Below are 13,992 nucleotides of genomic sequence, written 5' to 3' on the forward strand. Positions count from 1 at the left end.
AATAGATTGGTTTCTTGCTAATTTATTCTAAATGAAATATCTCATTTACATAAGTATTCACTCCCCTGAGTCAACACTTTGTAGAAGCACCTTTGACAGTGATTACAACTGTGAGTCTTTCTGGGTAATTCTCTACGAGCTTTCCACACCTGGATTGTGCAACATTTGTCCATTTATTTATTTTTATCCTTCAAGCTCTGTCAAATTGGTTGTTGATCTTTGCTAGACAACCATTTTCAGGTCTTGACGTAGATTTAAGTCAAAACTCAACTTGGCCACTCAGGAGCATTCACTGTCTTCTTGGTTAGCAAGCCCAGTGAAGATTTGGCCTTGTGTTTTATGTTATTGTCCTGCTGAAAGGTGAATTAATCTCCCAATGTCTAGTGGAAAGCAGACTGAACCAGCTTTTCCTCTAGGATTTTGCAATTTTTATGTCACCTTTATTTAACCAGGTAGGCCAGTTGAGAACAAGTTCTCATTTACAAATGAGACATGGCCAAGATAAAGCAAAGTAGTTGTCCACATATTCTAAGTCAGAACCGTCCAGAGTAGTGATGCTAGGCGGGTGGGCAGGTGCGGGCAGCGATCGGTTGAAGAGCATGCATTTTGTTTTACTTGCATTTAAGAGCAGTTGGAGGCCACGAAAGGAGAGTTGTATGGCATTGAAGCTCGTATGGAGGTTTGATAACACAGTGTCCTAAGAAGGGGCAGATGTATACAGAATGGTGTCGTCTGCGTAGAGATGGATCAAAGAATCACCCGCTGCGAGCGACATCATTGATATATACAGAGAACAGAGTCTGCCCGAGAATTGAACCCTGTGGCACCCCCATAGAGACTGCCAGAGGTCCGGAGAACAGGCACTCCGATTTCACACTCTGAACTCTGTCTGAGAAGTAGTGAACCAGGTGAGGCAGTCATTCGAGAAACCAAGGCTGTTGAGTCTGCCGATGAGAATACAGTGATTGACAGAGTCGAAAGCCTTGGCCAGGTCAATGAAGACGGCTGCACGGTACTGTCTTTTATCGATGGCAGTTATGGTATCTTTTAGGACCTTGAGCGTGGCTGAGGTACACCCGTGACCAGCATAGAGGAGAAGGTACGGTGGGATTCGAAATGGTCGGTGATCTGTTTGTTCACTTGGCTTTGGAAGACTTTAGAAAGGCAGGGCAGGATGGATATAGGTATGTAACAGTTTGGGTCTAGAGTGTCTCCCCCTTTGAAGAGGGGGATGACCGCGGCCGCGTTCCAATCTTTAGGAATCTCAGATGATACGAAAGAGGTTGAACAGATTAGTAATAGGGGTTGCAACAATTGCGGCGGATAATTTTAGGAAGAGAGAGTCCAGATTGTCTACCCCAGCTGATTTGTAGGGATCTAGATTTTGCAGCTCTTTCAGAACATCAGCTGTCTGGATTTGGGTGAAGAAGAAGCAAGGGGGGCCAGTTGCTGCGGGTGGTGCAGAGCTGTTGGCCGGGGTTGGGGTAGCCAGGTGGAAAGCATGGCCAGCCATAGAGAAATGCTTATTGAATTTCTCAATTATTGTGGATTTATCAGTGGTGACAGTGTTTCCTAGTCTCAGTGCAGTGGGCAGCTGGGAGGAGATACTCTTATTCTCCATGGACTTTACTGTGTCCCAAAACTTTCTGGAATTAGTGCTGCAGGATGCACATTTCTGTTTGAAAAAACTAGCCTTTGCTTTCCTAACTGACTGTGTATTGGTTGCTGACTTCCCTGAAAAGTTGCATATCGCGGTGACTATTCGAAGCTAGTGCGGTACGCCACAGGGTGTTTTTGTGCTGGTTAAGGGCAGTCAGGTCTGGAGTGAACCAAGGGTTGTATCTGTTTTACATTTTTTGAAAGGGGCATGCTTATTTTAGATGGTGAGGAAAGCACTTTTAAAGAACAACCAGGCATCCTCTACTGACAGGATGAGGTCAATATCCTTCCAGGATACCCGGGCCAGGTCGATTAGAAAGGCCTGCTAGCAGAAGTGTTTTAGGGAGCGTTTGACAGTGATGAGGGGTGGTCGTTTGACCGCGGACCCATAACAGACGCAGGCAATGAGGCAGTGATTGCTGAGATCCTTGTTGAAAACAGCAGAGGTGTATTTAGAGGACAGGTTGGTCAGGGTAATATCTATGAGGGTGCCCATGTTTACGGATTTGGGGTTGTACCTGGTAGGTTCCTTGATCATTTGTGTGAGATTGAGGGCATCTAGCTTAGATTGTAGGACGGCAAGGGTGTTAAGCATATCCCAATTTAGGTCACCTAGCAGTACGAACTCTGACGATAGATGGTGGGCAATCAATTCACATATGGTGTCCAAAGCACCGCTAGGAGCTGAGGGGGGTCTATAACAAGCGGCAACAGTGAGGGACTTATTTCTGGAGAGATGGATCTTTAAAAGTAGAAGCTCGAATTGTTTGGGCACCTGGATAGTATGACAGAACTCTGCAGGCTATCTCTACAGTAGATTGTAATTCCGCCCCCTTTAGCAGTTCCGTGTCTTGACGGAAAATGTTGTGATTGGGGATGGAAATTTCAGAGTTTTTGGTGGCGTTCTTACTAAGCCAGGATTTTTTATATATATTTTTTTTCACATTTATTTAACCAGGTAAGCTAGTTGAGAACAAGTTCTCATTTACAACTGCGACCTGGCCAAGATAAAGCAAAGCAGTGCGACACAAGCAACAACACAGAGTTACACATGGAATAAACAAGAGTACAGTCGATAACACAATAGAAAAAAGAAAGTCTATATACAATGTGTGCAAATGGCGTGAGGTAGGCAATAAATGGCCATAGTAGTGAAGTTATTCACAATTTAGCATATTAACACTGGAGTGATAAATGAGCAGATGATGATGTGCAAGTAGAGATACTGGTGTGCAAAAGAGCAGAAAAGTAAATAAAAACAATATGGGGATGAGGTTGGTAGATTGGGTGGGCTATTTACAGATGGACTATGTACAGCTGCAGCGATCGGTTAGCTGCTCAGATAGCTGATGTTTAAAGATAGTGAGGGAAATATAAGTCTCCAGCTTCAGCTATTTTTGCAATTCGTTCCAGTCACTGGCAGCAGAGAACTGGAAGGAAAGGCGGCCAAAGGAGGTGTTGGCTTTGGGGGTGACCAGTGAGATATACCTGCTGGAGCGCGTGCTATGGGTGGGTGTTATTGTGACCAGTGAGCTGAGATACGGCGGAGCTTTACCTAGCATAGACTTATAGAGGACCTGGAGCCAGTGGGTCTGGCAACGAATATGTAGCGAGGGCCAGCCGATTAGAGCATACAGGTCGCAGTGGTGGGTGGTATAAGGGGCTTTGGTAACAAAACGGATGGCACTGTGATAGACTGCATCCAGTTTGCTGAGTAGAGTATTGGAAGCTATTTTGTGATGACATCGCCAAAGTCGAGGATCGGTAGGATAGTCAGTTTTACTAGGGTAAGTTTTGCGGCGTGAGTGAAGGAGGCTTTGTTGCGAAATAGAAAGCCGATTCTAGATTTGATTTTGGATTGGAGATGTTTAATATGAGTCTGGAAGGAGAGTTTACAGTCTGGCCAGACACCGAGGTATTTGTAGTTGTCCACACATTCTAAGTTAGAACCGTCCAGGGTAGTGATGCTAGTCGGGCGGGCGGGTGCGGGCAGCAAACGGTTCACACACGGCTAGGACATCAGGGTTGGCGGAGTGTGCTAAAGCAGTGAATAAAGCAAACTTAGGGAGGAGGCTTCTGATAACATGCATGAACCCAAGGCTCTTACAGTTGCAGAAGTCAACAAATGATAGCGCTTGGGAACACAGGGCCTGGGTTAACCTCTACATCACCAGAGGAACAGAGTAGGATGAGGGTACGGCTAAAGGCTATAAGAACTGGTCGCCTAGTGCGTTGAGAACAGAGAATAAAAGGAGCAGATTTCTGGGTGTGGTAGGATAGATTCAGGGCATAGTGTACAGACAAGGGTATTGTAGGGTGCAAGTACAGTGGGGGTAAACCTAGGCATTGAGTGACGATGAGAGAGGTTGCATCTCTGGAGGCGCCAGTTAAGCTGGTTGCGGTCTCCGCATGTGTGGGGGGTGGGACAAAGGAGCTATCTGAGGCACGTTAAGCAGGACTAGGGGCTCCGCAGTAAAATAAAACAATGAGAGCTGCCCTAAACAACAGTATACAAGGCATATTGACATTAGAGAAAGGCATAAAGCAATCACAGGTGTTGATTGGGAGAGACAACAATGAGTAAACAGCTAGGACAATAACAACGGGTATATGGCGATGAATGGGCAGAGAGGGTCAGTTAGCTACACACAGGGCCTGAGTTTGAGGCTGGGGAAGACAACCAAAATGAAGTACTGTGTTAATGGACAGTCCAGCAGGCATTGGCTGTGTAGCCGAGTGATCATAGGGTCCAATGAGCAGCACTAGATGAAACAGGGAACCGTCCTGTAGTCGATTACTACGTTGAGCAAGCGGAAGACACAACGTTCAAGGAGCTAGCAGGCCGGGGATAGCAGATGAATCATCACCAAACATTCACGACGCAACGGCCGAGTTTCGTCAGTAGACCAGCAGACCAGTCGTGATGGATCGGCGGGGCTCCGTGTCGACAAAGGGTTCAGGCCAGTTGGCAAGAGAAGTGTTGTAGTTGGTGTACTTTGTTTGCTAGCCAGGAGATGGGGATATTTCGAGGATAACTGGTGCATGCTTCTGGACAAGGGCGTTAGCCACAATAGCTCCTAGGTAGCAACTAGCTAGCTGCGAAGATCCGGTGTAATGGTCCAGAGCTTGCGGCAGAAATCCGGTGATGTAGTGGAACAAAGCAGTCCGATATGCTCAAGGATGGTATCGCGCTGTGCAGACTGGCAGGTATTATCCGGGCTTTCCAGGCTAGAGCGGCAGGCGTCTGAGCTAAAGGTAAAGACCGCTAGCAGAGGCTAACAATGACTAAATAGCTAGTAGCTAATTAGCTGGCCAGCTGCTGATGGAGGTTCCAGTTATAAGGTCTAAAAAAAATTGCTGATCCGTACCACGTTGGGTGAGACGTGTTGCAGGAATGTATATTTATTTCGAAAATGGAAAAAAGAGATTGAAATGTATAAAAAAAAAAAAAAAAAGACTATTTACATGGGACGAAAACAAACACGTCTAACTGCTGCGCCATCTTGGATTTACCTGCCTGTGCTTTGTATTCAAGTTAATTGCTTTGCCACATTTTTTGCAGTATTACTTTAGTGCTTTGTTGCAAGCATGATGCATATTTTGGAATATTTTTTACTCCATACAGGCTTGCTTCCTTTTCACTCTGTCAATTAGGTTAGTATTGTGGAGTGACTACAATGTTGTTGATGCATCCTCAGTTTTCTCCTATCAGACACAGTAAACTCTAACTGTTTTACCATTGGCCTCATGGTGAAATCCCTGAGCAGTTTCTTCCTCTCCGGCAACTGAGTTAGGAAGGACGCCTATATCTTAGTAGTGCCTGGGTGTATTGATACACCATCCAAAGTGTAATTAATAACTTCACCATGTTCAAAAGGTTATTATTCAATGTCTGTTTTTTTTACCCATCTACCAATAGGTGATCTTATTTGCATTGGAAAATCTCTGGTCTTTTTGGGTGAATCTGTGTTTGAAATTCACTGCTCAACCGAGAGACATTACAGATAATTGTATGTGTAGGTTACCGAGATGAAGTATTCATTCAAAAATCATGTTAAACACTATTATTGCACACCGAGTGAGTGTATGCATCTTATTATGTGACTTGTTAAGCAAACTTTTACTCCTGAACTTATTTAGGCTTGCCATAACAAAGGAGTTGAGTCAATACGTAGTCAAGACATTTCAGCTTTTCATTTATTTTCATTTTTTTGTACAATTTTGGTACAAATTTCTAAAATCATGATTCAAATTTGATATGGGTTATTGTGTGAAGGCTAGTGACCAAAAATCTCAATTTAATCTATTTTAAATTCAGGCTATAACACAAAATATGGAAAATGTCAAGGGGTGTGAATATTTTCTGAAGGCACTGTAAAAAATGTCATTACTGTAAAAAATGTGCAGTGGTATAAGGTTGTACAGGGATGTGTTATTAGGTGTGCCATTACCAGTGGTGATTTTAGCATGTATATTTTGGTGGGGCAAACAAAATAAAAAATGTTTTCGATGCATGCAAGCAAAGCCACAACACTAAACAATACATTGAAAGCACTATAACAGTGACAAACAATGGCCACAAACATTTGGGTCCTACAAAAAGCTGTCCCAACAGCAGATCTTTCTTATCAGCAACATGGAATGAATCCTTTCCACTGCTACACCTGGCTGTCAGTGGAACCTTGTCTGGCAGCGAAACAGTTCATTCAGCCTCATTTACTGCCTTTTCAAAAAACATAGCTGATATGGCTGACTTGCTTAAACAAAAGTGGTTTCTACTGACAATTGAGATGTACAAACTATGGCATAAGGCGATGGCGAGCAGATACAGTAAGAGGCAATCTGTAATTTTGATTAAGACATTATTGAGCGAGCTAGGACGGACGTAATCAATAACTATTTGTTCAGCACTTTTGAAATGTACAGGATAAATAAAGGGGGCATATAAGCAGACAATTAAAACTTTTACAATATTTGATTATTACATTTTTCTAAAACAGGCTATAGGTTACATGTGCACCACCAACAGCTAACAGCTTACTACACAACATACACTTAGTATTACTTTCTTAACTACAGTATACATATCTCCCTGGCATATTACATAATTTATGCAGCAACATACAAAACCATTTTGGACTCACGTTGTTGTGCTGTGCTCACCTGAACAGGAAGGTGGTGCTGCGGTCCTTCATGGGCAAATTTTGTCATCAAACTTTGTCATCAAAGTCTGGCATTCTCTGGTTTTATGGTGCTTTCAAGACAACTGGGAACTCGGGGGGGGGGGGGGGGAAACAAGGTCGGATCATGATGTCAGTGATCTTCAGATCGGAGCTCTAGAAAGAGGACTGAGTTCCCGAGTTGGATGAACTCCCAGTCGGAGTTCGTTTCTTGCAGCGTTCCCAGTTCTCTCGAATTAACTGAAGTCCCAGTTCTGAGTTTCCAGTTGTTTAAAACACGGCAGAAGTCATGCTCGATTGACAGCATTGCCAATGTCGAAAGCTTGGAAAAGAGACTCTTAAACCCAGACTTGGACCACACACCCACTATAGCAGGCTAGTGATTGCTTTGTAATGTTTGCAGTTTGCCACTGATTCCTTCCAAACCACTCATTGTAGAATTTGCGATTTCCAACTTGTTGTGTAATGTGTATGTCCAATGGCCCAATGAGCACCGATACATTATCTATAATTTCTCTTCATCATTTCTCTTCAAATGACAAGGATTGAAAAGGATTTGCCAATAGATTGTTGACTTGATTCATGATGATGACTGCTAGCTTAGATTTTGAAAGTATGACGTTGACATGATCAGTCCAATTAAAGCTCCGGTAGATATAACGTGATTTGATGTCATATCTGTGGCCAATGACCTTGAGCCTTCTTAGATAGGCACTTCTAATGTAACTCTATGGCAGCACCCAAGGGCCTTGAATTTCCGAGCTCTCCCTGTATATTTTGCGGTGGCGTAGTGTCCCCATGAGTGACAGAACACTGAGCCAATCACGGCACAACTAGGGAACATTACGAACCCCTATGCTCTGTATTTTCTGGCTGCCCCACCAAACACCACAGAAAGCACTGAGCTAGGCGGAAACACCTGCATTTTGGAGCTACCTCACTCAAGAAAGCAAAAAAGAGAATGTTTGTAAGCGGCTTTATTAACTGAATTTTTTTTTTTTACATTGTTTGCAAACTGATATGTGGCACTGAAGCGCGTGTGTCTGTATCTGTGTGTGTGTGTTCACATCCACACAGATTGTTCACCCAAATAGAATCAGTCTATTCAAGGTGTGGGGGTGGGGGGAGGTGTGTATGGTAGATTCAGGTAGAGAGCATGCATGCCCTCAAATTATTAAAATTTTGCCTTATAGTTTAGTTAGGGAATAAGTGTCAGCCTATTTTAAACTCTTTTGTCTCTCTGTTCCATCATAGACTATCTTAAGTGATATGCTAATATTTAAGCCATCTAATCAGTTTTGTTTCAGTATGGCTTTTGTCAACAAATGTTTCGTAAAAAAATCAGGATGATAAAAGTAAACAAATAAGTTATTTTCACAACATAGGCTACAGTAGTTCTATTGGCTATCAGAAGTAACTACTGTACACTGAGTGTGCAAAACATTAGGACCACCTTCCTAATATTGAGTTGCACCACCTTTTGCCCTCAGAACAGCCTCAATTCATAGGTGCATGGGCAAGGTGTCAAGTGTTCCACAGGGATGCTGACCCATGTTGACTCCAATGCTTCCCACTGTTGTGGGAAGTTGGCTATATGCCATTTGGTTGGTGGACCATTCTTGATACAGACAGGAAACCATTGAGTGTGAAAAACCCAGCAGCATTGCAGTTCTTGACACACAAACTGGTGTGCCTGGCATCTACTACCATAACCTGTTATAAAGGTACTTCAATCTTTTGTCTTGCCCATTCACCCTCTGAATGGCACACACAATCCAAGTCTCAATTGTCTCAAGGCTTGAACATCTACACTGATTGAAGTGGATTTAACAAGTGACATCAATACGGGATCATCGCTTTCATCTGGATTAACCTGGTCAGTCTGTCATGGAAAGAGCAGGTGTTCTTAATGTTTTGTACAATCAGTGTATATGACTTAGGCCAGTGGATTCACTTAGGCTATACTCCATTTTGATATCATAATAGTCATATTTACCTTCAGATAAGTGTTGCCAAGACCAAAGTTGATCAAATAGCCTTATACCTGTCTATAAAGTTTAGAATGAACATTTCATTGACACATTGAACCCAAGCAAATGAAACTCATACGTTTCCAACATATCTCCTGGGGAACACCTTGACGACATGGTGCATTGGCACGCTGTAGTAACCGTCACCGTTGGCACACAGATCACTGAGCTGCTGCACTGACACTTCATAGTCTGACATGTCGACTCGCGCTGGCACGGTAGGCTGCTTGGCTGTGCTCTGGTTTTGCTTCATCCTCTTGAGTAGAGCAGAGCTGTCAAATATGGCGAGCAGGTGTCAGGTTACAGAGCGGCCAAGAGAGGAGTCAGGTTTTCACCCGGCTGTTGCATATCTCTCTATATATAAAATTCTCTCTCATCATATACCTACAGTATGTTACCGTACAGTAATAACAATGTATATGAGGACACACGGAGTGCCTGCATAAAGTTTGAACCCGGTTTCACATTTTAAAGTGATCTACAGCTCTGGTTGGACTGCAAGTAATCATGTTTTATAATGCAATAAAGAGTTTTATTTGGTATTTAGTGAAACAGTACATTGTGTATAGTATAAGGGAAGTTCGATAAGTGACTTGAGAAATCATGTTCTAAAATGCAAATGTTATCATGATGGTCATTGGTCAACTATCAACATAGCCCTCTATCTACTAAGAATGACTTGGAGGGATCCTTTGTTATCTATGTAAATCATTGAATATGATTATTCAATGATTATAAGTGCCAATATTAGGTTGCATATTGTTGATGAAATGCATTACAGAACTTAAACAATAATAAAACCTTAAGTTGTATATTACACTGGTAAAATGTGGTTCAGATGACAGGTTGAATACAACGTATAGTCTATGAATATTCCAAATGTAATGTAGATGGCAGCATTAGTCATGTCACAAAATCAAACTCAACAAACAATCCCCTGAATTCTCCTTCAAATGGCTACCCCATTTGGACTCTGTATCAGTTTGAAAATGGAACAATCCAGAAACAAAATGCCTGCCATTTTCTCCTAACATGTTTCTGGTCGCATTTTGGTAGCCCTGCATCGAAGGACCTTAAGGAAACTGTCGATTTTGTGGGAGTCCCTGCGGAAGCAGGACATGAGGAAGTGGAAGTTGATGAGGCGGGAGGTCTTGTCATTGCCGAGGTTTCCACCCTTGAAGGGGATTGAAGAAATGTACTGGGAGGAGGGGCCCATCTATAGAGAGAGAGAGACATTTTATTTTAAAGCAGAAGATAGTGCCAAAAGGTTGTCACCTTGGACACAGTGTTCAATTGTTGAACTAAACCCACTAATACATATACAGTTTGGTATGCTTCACATAAAAACACACAGATGCACAGCGTCAGTCACCCACCTTGTTGACCATTATGTCCAGTCCATCTCCCAGGCTCTTGGAGTAGTCCTGCAGTTCCCTGATCTTACTGCTGATGTCGCCATTGGAGGGGTGTGGCAGAGTGGGCGCCTCCGAGGAGAGCAGCAGCAGGGGATCGTTCCAGGCCAGGAGGAGGGAGCGAGCCAGGGAGATCAGCTCATTCTCCTGAGGAACACAATGGGTAAAGCCATGAAGGAAAGACAGATCCGGCACACTGTAGAATGCTCCTGCAGTTTTACTGAGTGCAACGCTCCAACACAAATGTCTTAATCAAGCTTGACGAAGGGGATTAGGAGTAGCGATTGGGGGTTTAGTCAAGGAAGGCCTTGTGCAGGTTGTTAAATGCGCTGCTTTTTTAGAACGGAGTGAATACTAACATAGATACACCATAGGGATGAGACAAACCTAGAGCGAGAGGAGAGGAAGGGTACATCTGAGTTAGGAGGCTTCCTCTCCTTGTCTCCTTTCCTTCATCTCCGCGACTCCACTAATCTAAGACTGCTGGATGCATATTGCTCCCAGCTCTCCAATCCTCTCAGATCTGTGCCTAGGTGCTAGAGGTTGTTGCAGTACAGGGCTGTAGATTGGATCAATGAAGTACTCAAGCAGGTAGATTGGGAAAAGAGAGAAGGGGGAGAGATTATAACTAATAGAGAGATGAAAGAGATGAGTGAGGAGAGCACAGAGCTTTACTGACCGATACTTTGAGTGCTTGCTCCTTGTCCTTGGGTGTCTGGAGTGAGGAGGTGTGACACATAGACGGGCGTGGCATCATCACTCGTCCCATTGGTGGAAAGTGAGAGTCCTGAGAGAGAGAACGGCACAAAAGTGGTTATAAAGTTAACTCAAGTTGAACATGCTCTGACACAATACTCTGAACATAATTTAACGAACGATACATACATCTTGAACACAAACAGACCAGGTATACACACAGATACACATATGCGCACAGACCCAAGTACACGTGCATGGTTGTCCTATGGTTATTAACCTTCTCACAACTTTCTGGGAATGGTACAGGATAGTTGTTTGGCTTTGGAACATTCTCAGCACATTTAATTAAGGAACTTGACAAAAAAACATGAATTTCTTGGTATTTCATTACTTTAACAGGACGTTTCCTAAAAGTTCAAACGTGGTTACATTTCATTTTCATTTTTGAAATGTTCTATCGTTCTTAAACTGGTTTGGCATTGAGAATATTCTCAAATAGTTCAGAGAACGTTCATCTCAGTTCTTCAGCATAACGTTTCCTACAGGTTTCCTCATGGGTCTATTTAAAATCATGTTCAGGTGGGTTGGCTGCGCGTACTAATTGGCCACGCCTGATCTTAATGAGTGCTTGTTTCCTTTAGAAATGGGTTCTGTTTGAATAGACTAAAATTAACAGCTTTGTATGCGTAAAATAAAACGTGGCATATTATCCCCATCCTGGTGGTGCAGTGGACGAATTCCAAGGATAGAGGAGTCACATAAAAAAAGTTGCATGATGAATGCCAAAGGAAATGCATTTCCATGTGCCACATCTGTGATTGGAGCTCAAAGTTTACCCAAAATAATCTGAAAGTGTTATTGAAATATTCAGTGAAAGTTTTAAGGAAGTTATTCAAAATCCTCCAAATAACCGATCATTTTAGTTCTCAGAGCGTTAATAAAACCTCCCAGGAAAACTTTCCAGGAACCAGAGTAAAAGGTTCTCAGAACATCCCTGCAACCTAAAGATAAATGTTCCCAGAAAAGGCAACATTTTCACTTCTGTTCTCAGAACATTTAAAAAGCGTTCAGTTTTACCGGTCAGGAAACGTATGACTTCATTCCCACAACCAATGTGAAACCAAAAACATACGTTCCCACAACTTCCAAGGAACCAAATGTGCTAGCTGGGAATGTTGTTACTGACCAGGTCCTTGGTGAGGGAAGTGCTGAGTGAGTGAAGCTTGTCTGATCGCTGGGAAGCTCTCTCCATTAGGTCACTAAGGCCAATGGCATGACAGGACACAACTAGACACAGAACTAGAGGGGAGAGAGAGAGAGCTTTGGCTTTAGTCAACTTGCCTCCATCAAAAACTCACACACGGACTAAACACACACATTTCATCTCACCTGCTAAGTGGAGTTTGGTACCCTGGGATCGGCGAGCCATCTTTCTTTCCTTTTCTGTTCTCGCCTTGTCTTCTTGTCCTTCCTCCTGCTTTTTGGCTGTCGTTCCTTCTCGCCCCCCCTTATATAATGCCCTTGTCTTTTTAATTTGTGAATGCATAAGTCTGGTGACTGTGCGCATTGTTCAGAACTAGTTCTCTCCTGATCACTAATGAGAAACATTGTTTTTTTTTGGGGGGGGGGGGGTCTGTCCCTTAGGCATGTACTCATCAATACCCATGGTATTTTTTAAGGTGAGATAGTGAGGTGGACAAAAGCTATTGGAAAAAAGAGAGGGGGGCTGGGGGGGTGGTTGAAGGGCAATTAGATTCCATTTAATATGAGTTTTGAATGGAATCATTTGACTCGTCCTACAAGGTGGGATCTACTGTATTTGTGTAACTTGAAGATACAGTACACGATGGAAGTTTAGTTACTGATCATTTCTGTCAAAAATTCTGTACAGCCTCTTTAACTGTCATGTGTTACTCCCAGATTTGAGAGAACACCACATCTTGTCTTTTTCCTGTTGTTAGCTGTTTATTTGATAGTGTTGTTAGCTGTTTATTTGATAGTGTTGTTAGCGGAGTATTTGATAGTGTTGTTAGCGGAGTATTTGATAGTGTTGTTAGCGGAGTATTTGATAGTGTTGTTAGCGGAGTATTTGATAGTGTTGTTAGCGGAGTATTTGATAGTGTTGTTAGCGGAGTATTTGATAGTGTTGTTAGCGGAGTATTTGATAGTGTTGTTAGCGGAGTATTTGATAGTGTTGTTAGCGGAGTATTTGATGGTGTTGTTAGCGGAGTATTTGATGGTGTTGTTAGCGGAGTATTTGATGGTGTTGTTAGCTGAGTATTTGATGGTGTTGTTAGCTGAGTATTTGATGGTGTTGTTAGCTGAGTATTTGATGGTGTTGTTAGCTGAGTATTTGATGGTGTTGTTAGCTGAGTATTTGATGGTGTTGTTAGCTGAGTATTTGATGGTGTTGTTAGCTGAGTATTTGATGGTGTTGTTAGCGGAGTATTTGATGGTGTTGTTAGCGGAGTATTTGATGGTGTTGTTAGCGGAGTATTTGATAGTGTTGTTAGCGGAGTATTTGATAGTGTTGTTAGCGGAGTATTTGATAGTGTTGTTAGCGGAGTATTTGATGGTGTTGTTAGCTGAGTATTTGATGGTGTTGTTAGCGGAGTATTTGATGGTGTTGTTAGCGGAGTATTTGATGGTGTTGTTAGCGGAGTATTTGATGGTGTTGTTAGCGGAGTATTTGATGGTGTTGTTAGCGGAGTATTTGATGGTGTTGTTAGCGGAGTATTTGATGGTGTTGTTAGCGGAGTATTTGATGGTGTTGTTAGCGGAGTATTTGATGGTGTTGTTAGCGGAGTATTTGATGGTGTTGTTAGCGGAGTATTTGATGGTGTTGTTAGCGGAGTATTTGATGGTGTTGTTAGCGGAGTATTTGATGGTGTTGTTAGCGGAGTATTTGATGGTGTTGTTAGCGGAGTATTTGATGGTGTTGTTAGCGGAGTATTTGATGGTGTTGTTAGCGGAGTATTTGATGGTGTTGTTAGCGGAGTATTTGATGGTGTT

The 13,992-nt window shown here is 42.8% G+C and overlaps 1 protein-coding gene across 1 annotated transcript; it reads right to left on the reverse strand.

Annotated features, from left to right (window-relative positions):
- Positions 1 to 9,374: 9,374 nt before the first annotated feature.
- prl (prolactin) lies at positions 9,375 to 12,465 on the reverse strand. Its single transcript, XM_071411257.1, has 5 exons — positions 12,370 to 12,465; positions 12,167 to 12,279; positions 10,961 to 11,068; positions 10,246 to 10,428; positions 9,375 to 10,085 (listed from the first exon to the last, which is right to left on the reverse strand). The coding sequence occupies exons 1-5, from the start codon at positions 12,407 to 12,409 to the stop codon at positions 9,897 to 9,899; spliced, it is 633 nt and encodes a 210-aa protein (XP_071267358.1). The 5' UTR covers positions 12,410 to 12,465; the 3' UTR covers positions 9,375 to 9,896.
- Between the last annotated feature and the right edge of the window lie 1,527 nt (positions 12,466 to 13,992).

This window comes from Salvelinus alpinus, chromosome 1 (genome assembly GCF_045679555.1).
Source record: "Salvelinus alpinus chromosome 1, SLU_Salpinus.1, whole genome shotgun sequence".
NCBI lineage: Eukaryota > Metazoa > Chordata > Actinopteri > Salmoniformes > Salmonidae > Salvelinus > Salvelinus alpinus.